At 43.9% G+C, this 19,405-nt stretch overlaps 1 protein-coding gene across 1 annotated transcript; it reads right to left on the reverse strand.

The window, feature by feature from the left end:
- Positions 1–3,263: 3,263 nt before the first annotated feature.
- On the reverse strand, positions 3,264–6,757 carry LOC131409293 (fibroblast growth factor-binding protein 1-like). The gene is made up of 2 exons (XM_058546374.1): positions 6,579–6,757; positions 3,264–4,879 (listed from the first exon to the last, which is right to left on the reverse strand). The coding sequence occupies exon 2, from the start codon at positions 4,858–4,860 to the stop codon at positions 3,745–3,747; it is 1,116 nt and encodes a 371-aa protein (XP_058402357.1). The 5' UTR covers positions 4,861–4,879; positions 6,579–6,757; the 3' UTR covers positions 3,264–3,744.
- Between the last annotated feature and the right edge of the window lie 12,648 nt (positions 6,758–19,405).

The following is a 19,405-nucleotide window of genomic DNA, read 5'->3' on the forward strand; positions in this document are numbered from 1 at the left end:
GTGAAAGGCACAGAGCCCTTATAAGAAACAGATTTGATAAGTGTGTCATAGTGGATGTTGATGTATATATATTTTTTAGAAACTCAACTGCATCAAACTCCCCTGTCCCCACCGCCCCCGCAGCCTTCTGGGTCATCTCCTACACACATGAAATGTATTGTCTTGGTTTCCAGCACAGGTGCTGAGTTACTAGGAGGTTGGACCTAGTCTGTTAGCACACCTCTCCCCTGTCTAGTGTCTTGTACAGTGCTTGAGACATAGTAGATCATAAATAAATGTATATTAACTGAATGAAATTCATGTAGAAGCTGTATTAGTGGCTCTCAATCCAGGTTGCACATGAGAATTACCCGGGAATTAAATAAAAATACTACTTCCTGGTATAAACTCCAGAGATTCTGATTTAATTAATCTAAGCCACTGTTTCTCAACCTTCACTGTACATTACAGTCACTTGGGGAAATTTAAAAATCTACTGCTCAGGCCACATCCTTACCAATTACATCAGACTCTCTGGAAGGTGGACCCAAGCATCAATATTTCTAAAAAGTTCTCCTAGCTGAGTTCATTGTGGAGAAGGGTTCAGAATCTCTTGGAAACAGAGAGACAATTTATGTTCATAAGCAGTGGATTCCTCACATGTTTTTAGATAAAGACAAACACAAAATTCAGAGGGGAGAGAGTCATTATTTTGCATGTGCCTAATAAAACCTTATTTTCTGTCCTTTCTTTGTTGATTTAATTTACTTTCTGTATTTAGGGTTGCTCTCTTTCAAGTTCACTTTATCTTTTTGGTTATTTTATTGCTATGGGGTGACTGGAGTGGATTAAATAGTGTCCCCAAAACTTCATGTACCCCTGGAACTTGTGAATGTGACCTTATTTGGAATTGGGGACTTTGCAGATGTAATCAAGAAGAGGTCCTAGTGGATGAGGATGGGATCCTGTTCAATACTGGTGACACTCTAAGAAGAGAGAAATTTGGACACAGACACAGGGAATGACTCCATGTGATGATGGAGGCCGGGAGTAGAGAGATGATCTCCAAGCTAAGGTGTGCCAAGGATTGCTAGCAGCCTTCATTTCTTGTTTGGCCAAAAACAATTTGGGAAGGAAGTTGGGGAAGGAGGTGGCTAGATGGATGGCCAGTGAGATGTGCTGGATTCCAGTGATTCAAGCTGGCACTGCTCTGGTTGTGAGTTACCACACAGAGCCAGTGCTGAGATGTGGTTTTAAAACAGAAGGAGACGATGCCCCAGCTCTAGGGGGTGAGATGTGCCATCCCTTAGCACATCTTACCTACCTGAAAGCTTACCATCTCTTGCTATCAGGCAATTTCTTAAGGGACACACACACACACATGCATTTACACACAGAGAGATATGCACACTCACACACACTCTGTCTTACACACAGACTCACAAACACAAATGTTGGCTCCTCCATTTCATATACAGAAAGTCCTCAGAGAGAAAATATGGAGTATGAACTTTGATAGAAGCTAATGTCAAATTTGTATGGTCTTTTTACATTTTTTTCCCTAGTGTTTTTAAAACATTCCCTCCGGATGTGACTACGATGGAAGGCTCAGCAGGAATGAAAGCTTTAGCTTCTGGAATTTTCTGTTTGTAAGGACATAGAAGGGGATGTGCACGTGGAAGGACTGGGGCATCGAGTTCACTTTATGGCTTGGCCCACATGTAAAGACACAGGTGTCGCTCTTCTCTCATCAAGTGAAGAAAATCACGAGCATGAGAGGCAGAAAGGACTTGGGGACCCCCCGACTTCAGTTTCTCACGTACAGCCTCTGCCACTTCAGGCTTCCTGACCATGGCAAGTTGCTCAGCTTCTCTGAGCTTCAGTTTCTTCATCCAGAAAATGAGGATGATAACACCAACCTGACATGGTTGTCGGGGAGATTGAATTAGAGAATGGGGCAAAGTCACTGGCACATACTAGGTGGTCAATACTGTGGTTCCCATTGCTTTTTGTACTAAGAAAAAAAAAACTTCTCACATTTAAAGAATTTACCAAAGGAATTTTTGACCTCCCTCCACAACCAGTCTTGTCTGTGGACTTTGGATAGTCACTTGTGTGGAACACCTACTGTGGATGCCGAGGAGCACTAGGAGCTTTAGATTTCTCAACGGCTGTCAGTCTTACAACAAACTTTAAAGATGGTTTCCTAGCCCCATTGTTGAGATGAGTCATTGGAGTTCAGACTGGTTAAATTATTGAGCCAGAGACCTTGGTTGGGAAGTGGCAGAGGCAAACCTCTAGCCCAGGTCCAGCTGATGCTGTCATGTTGGAAATAAATGTCTTCCCAGTTCTGCCAGTGGCCAAAGGCCATGAGTGAACAGAAGATCCATCACCTTCCTAGGCTGGAAAGGATCTTAAGAGGGCTTCGGGTCTGGTCTTGTCAGTTATCCAATGTTTACTTCACCCAGACCAGAATAGGGTTATTATTTAATGACCCCTGGAAGAGTTTAACAGTATTTTCCTATCTCAGGACTACATGAATTGAGTTGTATGAGTGGGGGAGGGGAGTCACAGGGCTGACAAGCTGTATAGACCTTAAGGGAAAATGTCCTTTCTGAGGAGTGGCTAGGAGAAGCGTGGGGAGGGTCTGGGATATTGGCTCAGTTCTCTTGGGAGTTGGGGCAAGGTTCACAGGTCTGGTCCTGGGCCTGGTCCTACAAGGACACTGTGATCTTTGATGTTTCTGAACACACAAAGCAGCGTCCAGTCATTGGAATATAAGCACCGTGAAGAGAGGGATGTTTTTCTTTTTTGTTTGCTGCTCTTTTCTATCCCCAGAACAGTGTCTGGCACAGAGTAGGAGCTCATAGTAAGGTAATAAATAAACTAATTAATTAATTTCAGGTGATTCACACTGACTGTTCACTCTGTTTAAAACATGCTCACCCAAGAGAGTCACCTGGCTTGAGTCCTCACTTCATTTGGGTCTAGGCTCAAAAGTCACCTCCACAGAGAGGTAACCCCTGACCATCTCATCTAAGACTGGTTACCCTCCACCGCTTCTACCCCCTTCCACTCCTTTACTTTTCCTCTCTATCCCTTCTATACTTGCGAGTTTATCGTCACTTTCCTCACTGGTAGTTCCATGGGTCAAAACATCCACCCTCTGTGCACTGCTGTGTGTCCAGCCCCTAGAACAGAGTCTGGCAGAGTCGGTGCCCAATATTATGTGTTGAATGAATGACTGAATGAATGAATGCAAACATAGAGAAACCAAACAATGGTTGAACACATTTCTGAAAAATGCCTAGAGCTTTATTATCTTTGTTAATTCAACAGAAATTGCATTACACTGAAATCATCACTCTGTCTTATTCAATTAAAGAACACACTGTGCATGTACACATCACTTTATAGGCAATGGAAACATACCCTGTGGTAAACAGCCGCTAAAAATCACAACCAAGCAAGTGAAAGGAAATTTAAAAGGAAGTTTAAATTTATTTCCTTTAAATAAAGGAAATTTAAAAACGCAGAAACAAGGATTACAAAATCTATTTAAATATTCCACTGCACTCCCACAGCATAAAATTCATATGTATTTCGTAGAGAACTTGGAAAGCTTTACAGCATACCGGGAGACTAAGAACATGATATTTCCTAAAGGCTCAACTAGCTTTTGCCTCATTACAATTATTTGTCCTGTAATACAGTGCTGAAGATTTTGCAGAAGATGTTCCTTGACTCCGCAGTAATTCAAGGTGTCTACTGGGCTATATCCTGGTATGTATACTGGGCTGTATCCTGGTCTGTCTGCTGGGGTATATCCTGGTCCATTTGCTGGACTGTATCCTCGTCTATCTGCTGGACTATATCCTGGTCCGTTTGCTGGGCTGTATCCTCGTCTGTCGGCTGGACTTTCTTCTGGCCTATATGGTGAGATGACTGGTAGATTATCGGCTTCTTGACTTTGATGCCTGAGTCATCATTACAATTGGGTGTGGGGGTGGTAACCTCGTTGTAGAATGACTCCGTGGGGGTGGTCTCTTCTATCTGGGGCTGCTGTGTAGTGGTGGTCTCTTCCACTTTCACCTGCTCAGTGGGCGTGGTCTGTTCAATCTCGATGGGCACTGTGGCTGTGGTCTGTTCAATCTTGGGCTGCTGTGTAGTGGTGATCTCTTCCACTTTTACCTCCTCAGTAGGGGTGGTCTGTTCAATCACAATGGGCACTGTGGGGGTGGTTTTTGTGACATGGATCACCTTTGTAGGGGCGGGTGCTACAGTCTGGATCCCCTGCCTTGGAAAGAATGGTATGACTTCTTTGGAATCCATGTCGGGGGCATCTTGGATTATGATATGCCACCAGGGGGTGATGTCCTCATCGCACTGGTTGAGATCGTCGATCAGAGTGGAGTACACCAGCTTGAAATTGGATTCTGGAAACCTCCTACTGCACACCCTGCTTCTCAGGACCACATTGGCATCTTCACAGAGGTTCCTCTGGCAGCTTAAGCGATAGGCAATTTGTCTCCAGTAGATCAAATCGCTTTTACAACCCTCTATGCAGGAAGTTGGGTTGCCGGTAAAGACACAGGAAAAGTCATGGTCCATTCGGGAGCACACGGCCTTCATGGCGGTGCCCTCCTCGTGCTCCATCAGAGTCACAGTACATGAGGCCTGGTCTGGGGTGACAATCACGCCATTGACTAGGGTCTTGTGTTGCCGGGTTCTCTGCACAATCTGGGGCTTGTCTAGAGTGATCCAATGATCCTTGGTTTCCATATTGTCTTGCCCCTCCCATAATTCCTGTGCACCAACCACCAAGAGCATCTGAGCCTCCAGAAGGAGGAAGGGCAGCAGGGTGAGGCTATGGATCCTCATGGCTTCAGGTTGGGGGAAGCTGTTGACAAAAGGCAGGTGAGTCAGTGCTGGGCAGCAGTTCAGCAGTGCAGGGCTGCAGGCTGACCCTCCCTCCACCCAGACACATGCCAGCCTGCTGGCAGTGAGTTCAAGAATCCTTCTGGCTGGTAGAATCACTAGACAAGCAGCCCATCTGTTCACATTTCTGGCTGACTTGAGTTTTGAATGTCCAAAACCTCCTACTCTTCATTCCTTCATCACTCTCTCAGCCTCATTAACTCTCACTCACTCATTTACTCCTGCATTTGCTCACTCACTCTGTCATTTGTCATTCAATAAGCATTTATGGAGCACCTACTATATGCTATGCTCTAGATCAAATGTGGAATTTTTCACAGTGAATGAGCAAGTCATGTCTTAAAGAGCTTAGAGGCAACTCTTTGGGGAATTTAAACAGCATTAACCAGGAGTCTGTCCCAACTATGTCTCCAACTAGATCTTGGGCAAGTCACTCTCCCCCTCCGCGTCTCACTTCCTTTATCTGGAAATCAAGGTGTTGGATGAGATAACTGCAAACTGTCCTCTAGCTCCAGTGTGCTGGATTTCCAGCTCACAGTTCCACATGGACTCAGATCACCACACGAGGAGAAAGGACATGGTAAGTGACAAGAAAGGTAATGTCTGACCCCAGGTTAAACATGCATGGGGTGGGACTGTCTGAGATGAGTGGATATGTGAGGGGGCATTTGGGATGCGATAAGAGTCTAAGGTAAATCACAAGGGAGGGGAGGTCATTCAATTTGACTGGGCAACGCGAACCTGGGAGATAGGGGTGAATTTCCACCACAGCATTTAGACTACAGGCTTGAAGGGAAGGATCGTGTCTAATTGATTTCTGGAGCCCTGTTGTGACACAGTGCTGGGTATGTGGAAGGCCCTCAGTCAGTGCTTTTAAAAATATATCATTGAACAAACAAGATGACCTAAAATGCTGTACTAAACTGCATGGATATCATCAAGGGGGCGATAAAAAGAAATACACTGGAAAGAAGAGAAATAGGATTTCTATTCAACACCTACTATGTGCTATGTCCTCTACCAGCATTTGAGTCTCACCTTGTTTAATCCACTCAAGAGCCCTGCCTGGTAGGTAAGAGTAAGTCACCCCCACGTAACAGATATGACAGTTAAGGCTCAGTAAATAAATTGCTTGGGATCCCATAGTGGGCAGGTGACAAAACTGAGACAGGCAGTCAGAACTTATGTCTCTGGTCCTGTAGACCAACACTTACTGATGGATTGTGCCTTTATCTTTACTCTACTTTTAGGTAAAAAACTGGCAACTAATAATTAAACTGTGAACTACTCAGGGTTTGGTTTGGTGTAGCTCCTGATAAGATGATTCATATTATCAGTGCTCCATATTAAAAGAAAATGCAGAATTTCATCTGCAAACCAGCAGGCCCATAAAATGGCCTGGATCTCATTTCCACCCTGGGCATAAGGCCGCCCCTTAGGATAGAGAAAGGGAAGACAGTGACAGGTATGTGGGATCCCGAAATGAAGGATGAGACAAAGGCTGGGTATACCAGACACAGACCCACTCGTTTCAGGGCGTTGAGACTCAGTGCCTACATGTCCCTGATAGAATCCAGACCCCAGGAACCTGAGGTCCTCGGAGGAGCTAGAAAGGGGGGCAGGGCGGTGGAATTAAACTCTTAAGAGAGCCAGGCTCTTACCTTGTTCTGAGGATGCAGGTCCAGTGCAATCCCAGATTCCAGAGTGAGCTTGCAGGCTTGCGGCTGTCTCGTCTGCAGTGTGAGGCAGGGAAGGCCTTTTTATAGGAGCCTAGGCAGACAGGATTCTTACAACACACATACCTGTGGAGCCTTATCACATTCCTCCCAGCCACACCCCTTTTGGATTAAGCCAGTTTCTGCAGGAAAAGTGGTTGATGGAATCCTGTGGGAGGGGGCTTACATGCCTGGCGTTAGACTTACTTCCTTTGAGGCCTTCCCTTTCCCTCAGTGGCCTGGATAGGAGGACAGCTCAGCCTTGCAAAGACCCTCCCTGATGGGATGAGGACCCCAGCAGCAATATCTCTGGGGGACTAACAATAACATCATGAGAAATAATCATAGTTGCCAAACATTGTGCTAGGCCCATGTTTCCTAAAGCTCTCCCTTCATTCTCATCACATCCTCTCCATGATATAGGAAGCTATGGTTCACCTCATTGTACAGAAGGAAAATTGGAGCTTGGAGATATTCAGGGCTTGTCCAAGGTCACCCTGCTGGGAAGAGGAGGAGCCCAGAGTTTAAACCCGGGCCTCCCTGCATCCATCATCTCCTCTCCTCCTACCTGCCACTCTCAAGACACATTTGGTGAGTGAGCAACTGAAGCTGGGGAAGCCGTCTCAGTCTCTGTGTCCCTGTTTTCACTGAGGCACCTGAAGTTCCTGTGTAGGCAGAGGAATCCTGGGGCCCTGAGTGGTTGGTAAGGAGAGAGTTCCTGATATGGAGATTTCTGAAGAAGATACTTACCTTCAGGACACATACTGGCACCTCACTCTGGTCAGCCTTCTATAGGCAGAGTCTGGTACACAAATGAGCTAGTGGAAGCCTGGATACAGCATTGGTTTAGCTGTGTGACCTTACCCAAAACAGTTAACCTCTCTGAACGTCCACTTGTTCATCTACTAATTGCTGACAATAACAGTGCCTCATTTAGAGCTACATATTAATATTTTTATTGGGCTGAGCTATAACATAAAGTGGAGCAGATCAATTTAGTTCATGATGTGGTCTTTAAGTTGTATTCCTTAAAACACACTTATAATGTTTATATATTAAGCATATAGAAAGACATTTACTTCCACCAAGAAGATATAGACCCCATTATATTTTGACACTTCACATATCATTGTAATTTGGCAACAGATATTTTACACTTTCTTCTTGATTCTGCTGTAAGGAAAACAGTAGTACAAATTTGACGATAAATGGCAACTCACCTTTCACTTTGACACAGCGCCATGGAGAATTGTGGGGACTGTGGCACACTGGAGAGTTTTGACTCTCTAAATGTCCACACTCAGTTCCAATTGACTGAGCACATTATGGGGATGGGGCTCAGTATTGTCAGACTTTCTGAACTTTTTAGATGCCCCAATCCAAGTGTGTTTATGCGAAATTGGGTGGGCACTTAACTTATATCTTCTAAAAGCTGTGAATTTCCAACAATATACAGGCCAAAAGTCACAACTGTGATTGAATTCCATGCAAGGTCTACCTGTCTATGAATTCCAAGGTCACAGAGCTATGGTTGTTGACTGGGTCACTCAGTGTTTCAAAGGGTCTCTCCATGAATTCCATTGCAGGAGGCCATTTCCCCAAATTCCAAGCCTCTTTAAAACTGACCAGTTAAGGACCATCCCCATCGTCCTGACCACCAGCCCATAGAAGCTGTGACCTCCCCGCACAGGCACACACAACATGGTATTTAGAGGATTATTTGGGACATAGGCAAGATAAAATTTCTTGTTCCACAGGGAGATATATCAAGGCAGATTCTGAAAGCATGAGAAATTCATCTTGATCCTCAGGAGGCAGTCAGAGTCTTTCTGGAGGAAGGATAGAGGTCAGAACACAAAGCAAATTTAGAGGGAAACAGGTGGACTCCAGGATCTTTTCTCAGAAGTGTCTCTGAACTTGGCTGGTAACATGGAACTGCCCCCACTGGCTTCCATGGACCTTCAGCCTTCCTGTGATCCCATCCCAACTTCTGCCTTGATCTTTCTTTTCCAAACAGGGGGCACACTATTAGACCAGGCTGTGTAGCCCTTTCCCTGTTGGCTCAGCCTGTCATTCTAAACTCATTTCCAGACACACACACACACATGCACACAAACCCCTACACACTCTCTAATCTCATCACACTAAACCACTCACCAAACATTTCCTGAATGCTCAATGCACTCACCCCCTTCCTGCCTCTGCTCCTGCTGTTCCCCTTACTTGGAATGCTCTTCCAGTCCTACTTTTTCAAGCACATACCAGCTCGTTCTTCAAGATCCAACTCAAATGTCATCTCCTCTCTGTTGGTGTCATTGGTTTTCTGCTCCTTCCCCATGACCTCCACACTTTCATGGATGTTCATGGAGAGAAATAGACCATCACCCTAGTGAGTGCGTACAGTGTGCCAGCACTGTGCTGAGGCTGTGTCCCCACATTAATTCACTTCTTGATGTACTGAGAAAACGATACACTTCTACAGTGCACAGAGGAATCTGGAGATGATTTGGAGCCCTAGCAAGGCTGTTCACAGCAGGTTCCCACCCCTTCCCCATACCGCCAGGACTCAGGGGATCCCTGAGTCCTGGAGAACTGTCTATGTAAAGACTCATCACTCTTTTTCTCAGGAACCCCAGGAGGAAAGTCTGCCCTGGATCCTCGTGGTGCACATGTGGAGCTGAGGCTTATGTGGCCCAAGTTCCTTGGCAAATGCCCCAGAGCTCTGAATGGCACAGCCTGGACTTGGGCCTGGGGCTATTGGTAATTAACCTCCCAGGAGAGTATTTTGGACATTGTCTAATGGTTTTGAGACCTGAATCTGTCTTGTTTCTAAATTGTGAGGAGAAAACCCAGCCCTGCTGTCCTCTGTACCTCCATGTTCTCAGAATCCAGAGGAGTCTGGCATATAGTAGGAGGTTTAGTCAGAATTGTTTTAATAAGGAGTTGAGAAACCCACTTTCATCCACTGAAAAGAATAGAAAAGAAAAACACTTATTTGCTCATTCAACTGTGCTGTATAAGGAATGAGGTTGGTTCAGACACACACCGATCCAAAGGTTTAAACAGCTCCTGTGTCTCTCCCTCTATCTCTGTCTTTTCTTTTGTTCTCTCTCTGATTCTGTCTGTCCCTGTCTCTTTCTCACTCTCTTCTGTGCACTCTCCATTGCCTAGTTTCATTCTCAGGTTGGTTCCTTCCATCTGTCATAGAACGGAACATGACTTTTCATCTCCCTAGCACCCATGGGAATGCCCAGGAGAACTGTGATACAGCCCTTCCCTGGTACATTCACTGAGTCTGTTGGTGGTGACATGGTACATGGTGCACAGCCCACCAGAAACACAGGGAGTGGAGGATGGGCACTTCTCAAGAAGAGAAGAGCTTTCTGTTATCCACAGAAAGAGAAAGGCTGACAAAACAATAGATCTACACTGTAATAGGTGCTCATTAAATGGAGACAAATCCAGATGATAAGTTATGGTGGAATTTCACAGCTGCTGGCTAGTTGGCTAGCTTATTGAGAAAGACTTCCTTGAGGCTGGGTATAATTTAGTTAATTAGGAAAGCCATATCAAATTCATGGGAAAGAACAGAACTATTCCTAATCTGTTTGAGGATCAGTAAGTAAACTAGTTGCTGAAGGAAAAGGTTTGTGACAGGAGAAAGTAGAAGATTAGGTTGGAGAGTCAAAGAAAAGTCTTGAATGCAAAGCTGAGGGCTTTATTCCAGAGGCTGACGATGACAAATATGCAACCCCCGGAGCCATCACTTACCCCTCCACAGCCCTTGGTAGACATTGCCAATAAATTGTGAGGGCAGTCCTACTGGGCCTGGAGATAGCCTCAGAAATCATTTCAACTCAGTCCTCAAGAAAGCCACTAATGATATATCAGTCAACATAAAGGACAAAATCTGTTTGCCATTCCTGCTATAGATGGGTCTTTTGAATATTTTGAACATTTTTACACAGAATAGTGAGCAAACTCACACCTTAGAGTATCCACAGATTTATGCAAGAAATTAAATATGTGTTAGAAATGAGACTTACACTGAAGACAACATTCTTTCACATTTTTATTCAGGTTAAATAACGCTAGAGAAAAAGAAAAGCAGGCAGATTCGTAGCCCAGGGCTGTGTGTCTTCCATTAGTCTGAAAAGGGATTTGTCTTTGGCCAACCATCCCCACAGGGGAGATGGGAAATAGAAGCAGTGGTGCAGAGAGGAAAGCAGGCAGGAGGAGGGCAAGGAACCTGAGATACAAATTCCGCCTTGATGTCTTCCAGACTGTCTCTTTGTCAGGGATTTGAGGTTGAGAAATACTCACCTAAAAAAAATCATCTATCTTTCTATCAAACCAGTGGGAGATTATCCCCATTTTACAGTTGAGGAAAGTGAGATTAAAGATATTGTTTTTCCCTCAAGATATCTAGATGAGGAGGATGATGTTGATGATGATGATGATGACGACGACGACGGTGGTGGTGGTGATGATGATACTGATAATAACTAACAAGCACTGTCAAGGTGCTTCTACATTCCAAGCACCGTTCTAAAACTTGTCTCACTTCATTTTCACAATAATCCTATTATGACTCCCTTTTTATAAATGTAGGAACAAAACTACAGCAAAGATAAGAAACTTTCTAGCTAAGTTACTTCAACCTGGAATGTCAATGCCTCAGCTTCCTATGAGGGACAATTATACCTACTTCATAGGATCTTTTTATGCTCAAAAGAGAGCGACATACAATTAGAGAAGTCATAAATGAAGGCCCCTTCTAATATATTAAAAATGAAGCAATGTACCCATTCATTTAAAAAATCTCTCTCTCTCTCCCTCTTATTCTATTAAAATTAAAAAAAAATTAAAACAGCTTTGATTTACAGAAAAATTGCAATGAGAGCCAGCCCTGATGGCCTAGTGGTTAAAAGTTCAGTGCTCACCACTTCCGTGGCCCAGGTTGGCTTCCCGGTTGCAGAGTCACACCACTTGCCTGTCAGTTGCCATGCTGTGGTGGCGGCTCACATGGAGGAATTAGAACAACTTACAACTAGCATATACAGCTGTGTACTGGGGCTTTGGGGAGGAAAAAAAAGAAGATTGGCAACAGATGTTAGCTCAGGGCAAATCTTTCCCTACAAAACAAAAAACCAAAAAACCCTTTCTAGCCTGGGCCTAATATAAGGTCCCTCTCTCCATAAGAAAAAAAAATTGCAATGATAGTTCCCCTACCCCACACCTCCCCCAGGTTCCTGTATAGTTAACCCTTTACATTATCATGCTATGTTTATAAAACTATTGGACCAATATTGATACATTGTTATTAAAGTCCTTATTTTATTTAGACTTCCTTAGATTTTATCTAATGTTCTTTTTTTCCGTTATTAATAGACTCTTTTTAGGGAAATTTTAGGGCAGTTTTTAGTTTTCACAGCAAAATAGAGTGGAAAGTAAGCAGAGTTCCCATGTATCCCCTTCCTCACCCACATACAGCCACCCCCTCTGTCAACATCCTGTACTGAAGTGGTACATTTGTTACATTTGATGAGTCTACATTGACAGACACATCATTATCACCCAAAGTCCGTAGTTTCCATTATAGATCACTCCTGGTGGTGTACATTCCACAGGTTTTGACAAATGTATAATAACATGAATCCACCATTATGGTATCACACAGTGTATTTTTACTGCCCTAAAAATCCTCTATGTGACACCTATCCATCCCTCCCTCTTCCCAACCCCTGGTAACCACCGTTCTTTGTCCTGTCTCCATAGTTTTGCCATTTCCAGAATGTCGTATGATTGGATCATGCAGAATTTAGTCTTTTCAGATTGGCTTCTTTCACTCACTAACATGATTTGAAGTTTCCTTCACGTTTCTTTATGGCTTGATAGCTCGTTTCTTCTTAGCATTGAATAGTATTCCATTGTCTGGATGTACAGAGTATTTATTCATTCACCTCCTAATGAGAAGGACATCTCATTTACTCCAATACTTTGGCAATTATCAATAAAGCTGCTATAAACATCCATGTGCAGGTTTTGGTGTGGACATAAGTTTTCAACCCCTAATGGTCTTTTCTGTCCAGCATTCCATCCAAGATTTCACTTGACATTTAGGAGTCATAATGCCTTAGGCTCCTCTTGACTGTAACAGTTTCTCAGCTGTTCCTTGTTTATGATGATGTTGACAGTTTTCAGGTGTACTAGTCAGGTGTTTTGAGGATGTGTCCCTTTTGGGATTTGTCTAGTCATTTTCTCATGATTAGATTGGGGTTACGCCACTCTTCTTTTCATCGGCGATTTACATGATGGAGAGCAGGTTTTCTTTTGGGTGTTCCATAGGAAATCAGAACACAAGTGGTAACCACCACAGGTTAAGGCTGGTAGTTGAATGCATGTCTCATGCAGTCTGGTCCCTGACAGGCAATTTCAAGTTCAAAAGCTGATTTTACTCTCATGTATGTTACTGTCATATGGTTCCTTGACCTAGAGTGTTCATACCTGTGGCTGCAGTCACCAGAGGTTCCATAAGTAAGTGCAATTTTGTTCTGAGGTTAGTCTTAACTGTGCATTTTACCAGGCCAAATTTGGTCAAAAATCAGTCCCTCCTTCAAAAATGACCTCCTGTACAGATATTAAAAATGCTGAGTCATGCATCAGAAGTGATATTAATTTTGGGGTCAAATGACGTACATTAAAGACTTATTCAGGGCCAGCCCGTGGCTTAGCGGTTAGGTGCGCGCGCTGCACTACTGGCGGCCCGGGTTCAGATCCCGTGTGCGCACCGACGCACTGCATCTCCGGCCATGCTGAGGTCGCGTCCCACATACAGCAACTAGAAGGATGTGCAACTATGACATACAACTATCTACTGGGGCTTTGGGGGAAAAAAACAAAAAAGGAGGAGGATTGGCAATAGATGTTAGCTCAGAGCCGGTCTTCCTCAGCAAAAAGAGGAGGATGAGCACGGATGTTAGCTCAGCGCTGATCTTCCTCACACACACACACACACGAAAAGACTTATTCATTGTCAGAAAATGAAGAAATAGGTAAAACAACATCAGCTAAAGTCTTATTAGTCTGGCAAAAAGCGGTCATCTTAGACCTACTGAGGAGGGTTGACATTCCAAATTTACAATGCTCAGTACTCATGAGATTTCAGAATCCCTGTATAGCGAATCAAACGATACACGGTGCTAAAGCTTTACTTTAGAAAAATAAGAGACAGGAGTTGATGGTACAGCATTTGGTATGAATGCAACCTGAAAATCTATTGAAGTTTATCTTAAAGAAATGCCCTGTGCACACCCTGTAATATTGAACCCATTTTGTTAGAAGCCATGTGCATCACTTGGTTCTGATTCTGAATCCATCTAAAGAGAAACCCACAGTTTTTGTATCAGGTTAAACCATGTGAAATTACTGTTTGTAGAAGGTCATGAGTGGTAGAATATCAGCAATTTTGAATGGATCACACTAATAATATGAGTTTTTTAATCAAGTAATAGAGCTGTTTCAAAATCTTTTATGTTATTAAAAAGTATGGTTTTAGTGTTTTATAATAAACTCTGCCACAAAAGATTTCATTGATCATCTCTGGGTTTTCCATATCTTTGTTTTTAAGGAAATCACTGTAAAAGAGGTTAAACATGCTTTAAAGATGTCTTCTCTTTTTGGATAAAATTTCCGAGGCACACGTGTGTCTGTATCCTTCTGCATACACATGCACATACTCACATGCACACACACACACTCTCATGTACTTACATGACATGTAGGCATGCACATATATGCACCCCCACCCCTTCATAATCAGAGCAGAAGAAGGTCCTAGAGAAGCAGCCTTTGGAATTTCAGTGTGTTACAAAGAGTGCCAGTTGCTACCCTGGGAAGCCGGAAAAGAGAGAAGACAAGCTGCCCTTTCTCTGCATTGATGCTGCGGGTCCCCATGCACGTATGAATTGCAGCTGCTGTCACATGAAGAGATGAAGAGGTTTAGATGAAAGGCATCAGAAAACAGCTCTGAAAGGCCTGTAAGGGCACCCAGGGTGAATGACTCCCACATTCAGAGAGCAGAGCACTCTCACATGCTGAGGGCTGTTTAGGGGAAGATAGAGATGGCAGAGGAAGAAGACACTGGTTGGCTCTAGGAAGAACAGAGCTGGCCTCTAACCAGACCTCATTCATTCTGCCACTCATTCATTCACTCATTCTTCCATTCATCCAAAGAGCACTCATGAAGCACCTAATGTCCCAAGCTCTCTCTGTCATTGACTGGATTGCAATCAAGGTTAGATGGTCATTGCCCTCAAGGAGTTGGCAGACAATAGTGGGAAAGACAAGGATCTCAATCATGACAATATAGGAGTAATTGTTGTGTTGGAGGGAAGCCTGGGGTGCTCAGGATAGGAACATCTAATCTAGCCAGTGGCAAAGAGAATTTCTCAAGAGCATGCAACTGGTTAAGAGACAACTCAACAGCTGGAAGAAAAGGAATGGTATTTGTTCAATCATTACTCCGTAACCACTCTATATAATTTGCTAATATCACTTCAGGGAATGCAAAGGTGAATGTGATTCGGCTCCTGTCCTCAAGACTGGTCAATTTAGCCTGCAGCTCACTATCCGATGATTGCTGTAGTGATGACACCTTGGCAATCCAAACCTCAAGCTCCTCATGGATTGTCATCTGTCCACATTTCCCAATAAGTCCAACATATGAAGCCTTTCCCATTCAAATTCCAGCCCAATACTCATTCCCCACAATGGCATGACCCCCAGTTACATCTGATCTTCTCCCCAAATGTCAGGCTCTTTCTCTTCTGTTATCTTTGTCCTAAAATTCATCCCACTATTACCTACCTGGCAAATACTCATTCCCTGTGCCCACGACAGAATTCAGGGCTCCTGTATCTGGGTTCCCCTAACTTTTTAAACTCTTCAGTATTATTACAGTTGACTTGTCATCTTATTGTGGTTCATTTACGTGCTTGCCACTGTCATCATCCTGGGAAGTGACACCTCTAGACCAGAGCTCAAGCACAAAGCTTAGAAATGAGCAAATGTTTAGCAAGTATTTCTTGGATTGAATTAGATTTTGTATTTCTCAAGACTCCTCTGGTTGCAATAATAGAAGCTAACTAAAGAAATGAAAACAAAGAAAATTGAGAATTTATTTGAAGTTTCTTATAAATCATGGAGACAAGGGTTGGGCAGGACCACCCAGACACACAGAGTGGGGGACTTGAATATCACCAACATGCTCGTTCTCATATCGCATCTCCGTGTTCTCTGCACATGTGCTCTGTTTTTCTCCACATGGTTGGAAACATGGTGTCAGCAGCTCTGAGCTGAGCTGCACTGTGGAAAATCTCAGGGAGAGACTGTCGTCAGTTGGGCATGAGTCAGGTTCCTGTCATTGGACTCATCAACCCTAGTAAAGGGCATGATTCTGGGGTGAACAGCCCAGTCCCTGGAAACAGGTGGTTGGATTTGAGGGAGAAGCAACTGTTCTCAAAGATGTGGAGAGCTGTTCCCAGTGGAGAGAGACTCTGTAGGTTTCATGTCTGCACTGGAAGAAAGTTGTGGATAAGTAGATGAGGACGTGTGCAGGAGGGCATTCTAGAATTCACCCGAGGCTGCACCCAGACCTATGACTCCCTGTCTGTGGAAAGATGAGAACCCTTTAATGACACTCCACCCTGGGCAGACCTCCCCATCATAACACTCACACATTTAATAAAGGTGATTGAGCAGTAATATGATGGCGAGAGTGACAGCAGCTCTCACTGGAGCTGTTACTCTGTGCAACTTGCATGCACGGTCTCACTTAATCCTCGTGCCATGCTTAGGAGATAGGTGCTATTATTATCCACACTGTAGACAGGAGGAAATTAAAACCACCCAAGGCCAGACAGCTAGTGAGTGGCGAAGTCAGTGTTCTAAACAAGACATTGAGACTCTATAAAATCCATGCACTTAACCTAGACTGCTGTCAAAAGGTGCCACAGAGCCAATGGGAATTTGGTAATGCAGTTGGATATGCAGATAATTTACCACAATAATATTTTCTCTCACTTGAACATGAGCTGCATATCTACTTACAAGATATATTACTAATTTAAGGGCCTCATGTATCCCTTTAGCATCTGCCCGTCATACCTACGCTCTCTCTATCATCCCACCCCTGCCAGCCCCTGCTCTGAGGGTTGGGACCAGTAGTTGGAGAGCTCTGAGACCACACAGAGTGCCATCTTCAAATGAGAGAGGTATGGAAAGCCCACTCTGGGACTGGGAGGGGGTACAGGCACAAGGAACGCTGTCATCAATCCATCCAGGTCATGACCTCACAACTTACAGAGCTTTTCAACTATGGGAGAGTCAAGCTCTAAGAGTGACAGTGTCATCATCTGTGTGACAGTGAGGAGGGAAAGAGAATTCGACTTCAGCCAACACGGGAACATGTTGGGTTTAGTAGCATGTTCCCCTCTTCTATTATCTTCAAATGATCTAAAAGCAGAAAAGGGGTCAGTCACCTTTTCTAGTTTCTCTTTAAAACAATCATCTGAAGGAATTTAATGAATTAATTTGTCTTAGACTTAAACTTGTTCTAACCAACTTTTACCACAAATTTTCACCCTTAAGGGTTATGTTCAGGCCAGTTGAGGCTAATGTCCTTCCCAGTGTGATTGGGAGACTCATGTTCCCAGGTTTCGGGAGCACTTTTGACTTCAAGGAATCACCATGTGGTGATCTGTCCTGGAAGACTTGATTGGGACATGAAGAGTTTTTTCCTTCCCCTTTGAATCTGTCAATCTCTTTTCTACTTCATTGGTAATCATACTGCACATCTGCATGGCACAATTTCATTGTTAAAGGCTTCACTCTATATTGTTACATTAGATCTTTATAACAACTCTGTAAGGAGTGGCCATTATTTATGCCCGAAATCAAGATGAGAAAACTGACTTCAGTGGCTTCCCTAAAGTCACAAGCTCATTCCTTTCAGTGGCACCCAGATCACCTACCCCAGGGACAGTATTCTTTCTGCTCTGGTAGACGAAGGTGAAAAGTGACCCCATAACCCAAAACTAAGCCTGAGAGCAATTGAGTGCAGGATTCTGGGGAAAATCCAGGAGAAATCCTGGTAAGACTTCAGCTCACAGCCTGGCCTGGCTTGGCTTCTAGAAGCAGAGGGGGCCTGAGAATGGAAGGAGAGGCCGAAAGGGAACAGGTCCTGCCTGGGAGGTGTGGGGTGTAGGGTGAGGAATTCAAAGGCTGGAGAGTGATGGGGAATATGCTTTTGTATAAAACTTGTCATTATCTTTAATGGGTCTGAAGTCTTTTCCAACTCTAATTTCTAAAGCATTGATAGACGTATGACTTCAGGGGAACATAAAAAAAATATATTATTAAAGGAACAGCCATGGACCTCCCAGCTACCTCTAGGATGGCATCAGACTTGAGCCCTACAGGAAGAAAATAGTCATTTAAAGGGTTCCTTTTTGCTGATTATACACCACAACCATAGACTCACAGACCTGATATATTTGCAAGTATACACACAGCACTGAATTTTTCATGCTCACATTTGTCTTAGCCGTTAAACTTAAAGCAGTTAGACACCAATCATAACACATGTGTCTCTCAGGCATTTCTTAAGTCCTTCCTGCAGACAGTGAGATGGTTGTCTAAAAGGTCAATAATTGCCCAGGGCCCGAATTGGCCCAATGTTCAAATAAACTTTTAATCACTGAATGGAAGAGGAAGAATATGTATGAAAGATGATGTAGTTCAATGCCATCAGTTTAAATTTATCAATTCAATTAATTTGACAAATATTTACTTATGTTCCTAACTGGAGCCCAAACAGGTTATGTGTCACTGACAAAGTCCTAGAGCCTGTGAAGCAGCAGAGCGTATATGTTGGGTGATATAGTTGCTGTTAAAGTCCCAAATCTCAGGGGCTTAACACATGGAAACTCATTTCTTCCTCACATCAAGTCCAAAATGGATGTTTCCACAGTGGATTATCACCAACAAAATTCAATTGTTGCTTCTATAGCTCCAACTTCTTCAGACTTTGTGACTGCAGCTAAATTGATCATCCACTTTTGAAGTATTCTGACTTGGACATGACTAATGCCTTTTTGTCAATCTATTTCTCACCTAGGATGGGGCAAGTAAAGGGACGAGCCTTTCTCCCTTCCAGGGGTGACTGCACTGATGACATTATGCTGATAGGCTCCAATGAAGAGCAGGTGGCAGCAATTTAGCAGTAGACTCTGACTCATCAGTCCCGAGGAGATCAGGGATCAGCCATCCAAGTCAATTCTTGGGAGTCCTGTGGGCTGAGGCTCAAAGGCTGATTCCTGAGACAGTAAAGGAAAAGTTACTCACCCTACAGACCCCACGACCAAAACAGGAAGCCCAGACCTAGTTGGACTCTTTGGGGATAGGAGATAATATGTGCCACATCCAGATACTTTGTTGAGCCCTGGGTACTAATTGACCAGAAAATCTGCCTAATTTACCTGTGGGTTGGGTAGCAGGTGTGCTAGAGGTAGTCTCCAGGCTACCTACCCTGGGGCCCTGTAAATCCCAAGGATCTTGGTGAAATCTCGTCTCCGAGTCTGAGAACTTCGCTGAGTGGAGCCTCTGGCAAAGGGAAGCAGCCTCTGCCCAGTCACCCCTTAGGGTATCAACTTCTTGCAGATGTGGCTCTCAGCTCTACTCCACTTGAGACACAGATGCTGGCCTGCTCTTGG

The sequence above is a fragment of the Diceros bicornis genome, chromosome 8, assembly GCF_020826845.1.
Source record: "Diceros bicornis minor isolate mBicDic1 chromosome 8, mDicBic1.mat.cur, whole genome shotgun sequence".
Taxonomy (NCBI): domain Eukaryota; kingdom Metazoa; phylum Chordata; class Mammalia; order Perissodactyla; family Rhinocerotidae; genus Diceros; species Diceros bicornis.